The 6449-nt window shown below is 40.0% G+C and overlaps 1 protein-coding gene across 1 annotated transcript; it reads left to right on the forward strand.

Moving 5' to 3' along the window:
- The first annotated feature begins 1743 nt into the window (after positions 1-1743).
- LOC129573167 (uncharacterized) lies at positions 1744-5832 on the forward strand. The gene has a single exon (XM_055453459.1). The coding sequence runs from the start codon at positions 1744-1746 to the stop codon at positions 5830-5832; it is 4089 nt and encodes a 1362-aa protein (XP_055309434.1).
- The last annotated feature ends 617 nt before the right edge of the window (positions 5833-6449 follow it).

Raw genomic sequence — 6449 nt, forward strand, 5'->3', positions numbered from 1 at the left:
TGCATTTATAGCATTTCCCTGTAGTCGCGATGTTTCCTATTAAATTCCCTTGTAGTACTGACACATTCATGTTTGACACTTGTTAACTACATACCACAGGGGAATTTAATAGGTAACATCGAAACTACAGTGAAATGCTATGAATGCGTTTACTACAAGCTATTTTAATAATAGATGTCGCTATAATATTGAGTGTGTGTATTCCCTCTTTGGTTGCGTTTGCATTCGCATTACGCTCTGCCATTTCTAGTGTACTTCTTCTCTTATTCCTCTCATTCTCTTTCTACTCTCTTTCTCCTCTTTGTCGTCATTCAAGTGGATTATGATCCCTTTTTACTTTCTTTTCACATTCTTCTGCTTCATTCATCACACTTGTGTGTTCTTTTTTAACATCACATGTTGACACAGTGCGCTTGTTTATTCATAAATGGATATTATAAATTGGCTCATAGTTCATTAACAACAAATGTTTTCTTTTTTCATCATTTTATTATGGTTTTCAAATTGTACACAAAAAAGTCAAATGGAAATTCCCTTGCTAATGAAGTTAACAAGTTATTGAAGTAACAAGTAGCAAATCCAACGAAAGTGGGATAAAAATATACTATTGAAAAGAAAAATGACAAATTGCAAATCAGTCACTAATTTACTTATTAAAATTTCTTATCGAAAATGGAGAAATATCTTCTTTTGTTTCCTTCTTTGGTGCGAATGTAGCCGTCGTAAAATACCGTTTGTCCCAAATTCATGTCGTAGTAAAAATATTCACTTCGAATGCGGTCGCCAGTATCCGTATTTTTATTAACTTGGTCCAAATATGCGAAGAGCGCCTGAAATTTGTCAAATCGCGTCTGCCAAAATCGATCCCATTTCCAGAATTTGTTGTAGCATTGGAAAAGTTGCAATCCGAACTCTTTTTCACGCATTCCATTTCCATGCAGGAACGTTGCCAAACCAATTCTCTCTGAGTACCCGAAATCGCGAGAGAACAATAATTCTATGACATAATTTGGCCATTATTCTACAGGATAGAATTTATCGCTTAATTTCTCCTTCATCCATTTTATATTTTTTTCACGCAATCTAACTTTGGCCACGAGATGATTTCTTTTGATCTCTTTTTTCGTATTTTGAATCAAATAAGTCATATTTTCAGGCACCAACGATCTCTTTTCAAATTTTTTTTTCACACTGTCATAACTTTCATTCAATAGCTCATCACATCCATCGTTTAGCTCATCTTTTCCCACATTTGGATTGACATTAACGGCTTGAGTGGAGTAATCCGCCAATTCATTTTCCCAGCCGTCATTTAGTTCACTTTTTTCCACATTCTTATCGACAATAACAGCTTGAGTTGAATAATTTCTAAATGACTCCTCCCAACCATCATCGAATTTGTCCTCCTCATCGAATTCTCTGAATAAAGTGTCGATGGTTCCTATATTTAATCTCTTTCTTCTTGTGCACATGATTACGAAAAACAAACGAACACACGAGTAGATGAATAAAGACTGAATGGATTTGAAATACATGCTCTAGTCCTAGGTCATAGTACATTTTCTTCGAAGGAGAAGAAAGTCAAAGATAAAGAAATTTAGACACCATATGGTATTCCTCTGGTGAAGAAAAATGTTTATTGATGTGCAATATTTTAAATCTCCCCTGTCATGATCCTTCATAGATCAATTTAGAAACGACCTACGGTCCGGGACTCCAAATCGGTTTTGACAGGACTGTACAATGCTCCTATATCCGAACTGCGGTCCTGGACCACAGTTCTCTATTTATAGGACTAGACTTCGCTTTGACTCGGACTGGAGTTCGAGTTTTGAGGACTCCAGTTCGGCGGACTCCAGTTCTGCGGACTCCAGTACATGTTACCAAAAAAACGATGATGAAATGTTGGCCACCGCCTTAGTGCCGACTAGTTTCAATAATCGATCGGCCCTATTCAAAACACTTCTTGATCAAGGAGCAACCGCCAATCTGATTTCTTTGAATGCGTGTCGGTTATTGAGCATTAAGTTTCCGCGTTGCAAAATGACAATGACTGGAGTCGGCAACGTACCGGTTGGAGAAGCACTCGGACGAGTGACCATTGAAATTGGATCTGCACAAAACAAAGACTATAAACTCATCATCCGTGCAGTTGTTGTTCGATGTATCGGCGAAATCGTGGGATTCAATAGAAAGATTGTCAAAGATTGGACGCACTTGCAAAATTTGCCATTGGCCGATCCAACTTACTTTGAGCCAGCTAAAATCGACTTGCTACTGGGTTCAGCTACACACGGTGACGTCGTTTTGTCCGGCGTAGTTAAAGGTAAACGTGAGCATCCCATTGCACAACACACCGAGCTTGGATGGATAGTCTACGGTCGCATGAATATTTCAGAAAGAACAACTGCCATGTGTCATCACATTAAAGTAAACACACTCGACAATCAGGACTTTGATTTGCACGCTCAGTTGAAAGCATTTTGGGAACTGGAAGAGGTCTCTCACAAACGTATTCCCACACAAGAAGAGCAAATGGCGGAGGATGTATTTAAAAATACCGTTCGTCGAGCTACCGACGGTAAATTTGTCGTTGATTTACCATTCAAAATAAATCCATGGGAGCAACTTGGTGAATCACGATCGATTGCTGAACGTCGATACAAATCCTTGCAAAGACGATTCGCAAAAAATCCTGATTTTAAAATAAAATATGATGCCGTCTTGGAAGAATATTTATCGTTGGGCCACATGCAAAAGGTTAACGATTCTCCATCGTTCCAATATTTTTTGCCTCACCATGGCGTCTTAAAGGAATCGAGAACCACCACCAAAGTAAGAAGTGTATTTGATGGTTCAGCAAAAACAAGTACTGGCATTTCATTAAACGATTGTTTGTGCGTCGGGCCAGTGATTCAACCTGAACTGTTTGACATATTGTTCGACTGGCGAAAATTCGAGTTTGCAATTTCAGCTGACATAGAAAAAATGTATCGAATGGTTTATGTAAATCCAAAACACGCCAATCTTCAGTCAATTCTATTTCATAGACCGGGGACCGACGGAATTGAAGAATATCGGTTATTGACTGTATCTTTTGGCACAAGCAGCGCTGCCTTCCAGGCTATTCGAAGTGTCCATGAAGTGGGTGAACGAATAAAATCCTCCAATCCATCACTCGCATCGGCCATCCAAAAGAATTTTTACGTTGATGATTTTTTGAAGTCGTTTTCGTCAACTGATACTGCGTTCAAATTCAGGAAAGAGCTCGACGATACATTGAATGAATATGGATTCAAGCTTCGAAAATGGAAAACAAACGAGCAACGAATTCTGGAAAACGTTGACGACACAGATCGTGAAGAATGCATCAGTTTCGAGTCAACATTCAAAACTCTCGGCATTGCATGGCAAGCTCATTCAGATGAATTCATTTTCAAATCGCTCCAACACGAAGCAGTTGGAACATGGACAAAGCGCAAAGTATTATCATCCATCGCTAAGTTGTTTGATCCATTGGGATGGTTGGCTCCCTGTATCATTAAAGCAAAGATTTTGATGCAGGACATTTGGAGACTGTCTAACGAAATTTCTTGGGATTCAGAACTGCCCACTCAACTTGCTTCACAATGGTCATCGATTTTCAATGAAATCACTGCTCCAGTGCCAATCAAAATACCTCGTTGGCTTCGATTATCCGATTCACAACGAGGAATCGAAATTCATGCATTTGGTGACGCTGCAAATCTCGCGTATTCGTGTTGTGTTTATTTGCGAATAATTCACAATGACAACACCGTATCATGCAATTTAATTGCCGCAAAAACGAAAGTAGCTCCAATTAGGGTGTCAACTATACCACGTTTAGAGTTGTGCGGTGCCCTATTAGCCTCAAAACTTGTCGTTCGATGCATTCAAGCATTATCACTGGTCGATTTCAAAGTCTTCGCATGGAGTGACTCAAAAATTGTGCTCGCTTGGCTCTCAACACATCCAAGCAAATGGGTTACCTTTGTTGCCAATCGAGTAAGTGAAATACAGCAAAATGTCGATTCAAGTCGTTGGATGCACGTTCCGTCAAAACAGAATCCTGCCGATATCGCATCACGTGGACTTTCGGTAAATGAGCTCGAAAAATCATCGCTTTGGTGGCACGGTCCTTCATTTTTAACCTCACCAAATGAATCGAATCCAAAACAAAATCACAATTTGCCGATCGACCATGCCCCAGAAAAACGCAAAACGATCAAAACACTTCCCACAGCACCGTTGAAAACGAATGAAGTTTTGAATTGGTTTTCCGACTACACTCGTTTGTTGCGATTCACATGCTATGCTATTCGTTGGCTGAAAAAATCCAAAAAACAAATTGATTCGATGAAGGGACCTATCACCGCTTTGGAAATTGATGCCGCTGAAAAATCATGGATAAAGAATGTGCAAAGGGAATGCTTTGGTCACGAAATTGCTCGTTTGAAAGGAAAACTTGGCTTGCCAAAAAACAGCAAACTCATCAAACTGACACCATTTATGGATGACAATGGTTTTCTAAGAATGAACGGCCGTGTTGGTAACGCCGAAATGCTTGAACAAAAAATATCCATCATTTTGCCAGCCGATTCACCTTTGACTCGACTCATCATTCAAGCCGTACACCAAAAACAAGTATTACACGGTGGAGTGCAATTGACTTTGCGTGCTTTACGCGACCGCTTCTGGATAATACACGCACGCAACCAGACGAAAAAACTCATCAACAAATGCATGGTATGTTATCGCACGAAGAAGAAATTACTCACACAGCAAATGGCCGAATTGCCATCATTCAGAACACAACAAGCCCGACCATTCACATTCGTGGGCACCGACTACGCTGGGTATTTTGAGATTAAAACTAGTGAACGTCGCAATGCTCCCATCGCAAAAGGATACGTTGTTTTGTTTATCTGCTTAACAACGAAAGCCATTCACCTCGAGCTTGCCTGTGATCTTTCATCGGCCGAATTCATCATGGCTTTGGAAAATTTCATTGCACGTCGTGGAATTCCAACTGAATTGTGGGCTGATAACGCTACTAATTACACCGGCGCTGAAAAGGAAATTCGTATTTTGCATGATCAAATGTTGTCCCAAACGAACGAATTAACTCGACTGCTTTCGAACAACCGCATCACCATCAAACATACGCCGGCACGAGCTAGTCATATGGCTGGCATTTGGGAAAGGGCAGTTGGAATGATGAAATATCATTTGAAGCGCGTCATGAAAGACACAAAGTTGACCGCCAGAAGATTCGATCACGTTTTAAAGCAAATCGAATGTTGTCTTAATTCCAGACCGTTGTGGTCGGTTTCACCGAATAGCGATGATTGCGAAGTAATCACGCCATCTCATTTCTTCAATTTTCAAGCCATAAATTCGTTGCCAAGACCCGATCTTTCTCACATACCCATGAAAAGATTGGATCAATATCAATATCTGCATCGTCTCTACTCGGACTTTTGGAAGGGTTGGTCTAAGGAATATCTCGATCAACTACAAGCAAGGCAAAAATGGGCTAAAGAAGAGCCCAACGTTCGAATCGGACAAATTGTCGTCATTTCCGACGACAATGTACCACCCAGCCGGTGGCCAATTGGTAAGATAACTGCAGTATATCCAGCAAAAAATGGATTGATTCGCATTGTGGACGTTCTATGTCATGGATCTGTTCTAAAGAGGCCGATACATCGTTTGGGAGTACTTCCAATCTTGGACAATTCGACTGAATTGAATCGCCCAGTTCCTGACCGCTTCAATGAGGGGGAGAATGTTGTGGATTTATTGAATTAGTTTTAAGTTCTTTCAATGTACTCATTTCAATTTCACATTCGTTTCATATCGTTCAAATTTGCTCATTCAATTTACTCATTCTCGTTCTGTCATCTGTCAAACCGCTGAACGCATTTCAACACAGTCATTCCAGTGCAACCGCTTAACATGGATGAAGGTATAGTTTTTTGTTGTTGTGAAATTGCGTTCTGCGGTTCAACTGATGTTCATTTGTGTGTTTGCGTGTAAAAAACATTCGGGCTAAAATACCAATACAAATGTAAGCGCTGTGACACAGTGACAATTCAGAGAGAGAATCAAAATCAGTTTTCAGTTCTACGCGAGTCTCAGCAAAGGATAGTTCCACATTAAATCAATCGCACAAGTTGTGCGCAATTTAATTTTGAGTTTTGCATCGAATCTCGATACACGGACAGTGTCCATTTTTTTTTGTATCCGCACAAGTTGTGCCTAATTTATTTAAAAAATCTCTCTGAATTGGCCAGTGCTACAGTAGACAGCTAATTTAGTAGATTTTTGAATAAAACAATATTGAACCACCGCGAATATCGAATTGGCTAGCTCTATAGTTTAGACGGCTAATTTGAGTGTTTGTCTAAACGGGAATTGAATCGCAC

Source organism: Sitodiplosis mosellana, unplaced genomic scaffold (assembly GCF_009176505.1).
Source record: "Sitodiplosis mosellana isolate CC-2019 unplaced genomic scaffold, AAFC_SMos_1.0 Smas_scaffold_5982, whole genome shotgun sequence".
NCBI classification, from domain to species: Eukaryota; Metazoa; Arthropoda; class Insecta; order Diptera; family Cecidomyiidae; genus Sitodiplosis; species Sitodiplosis mosellana.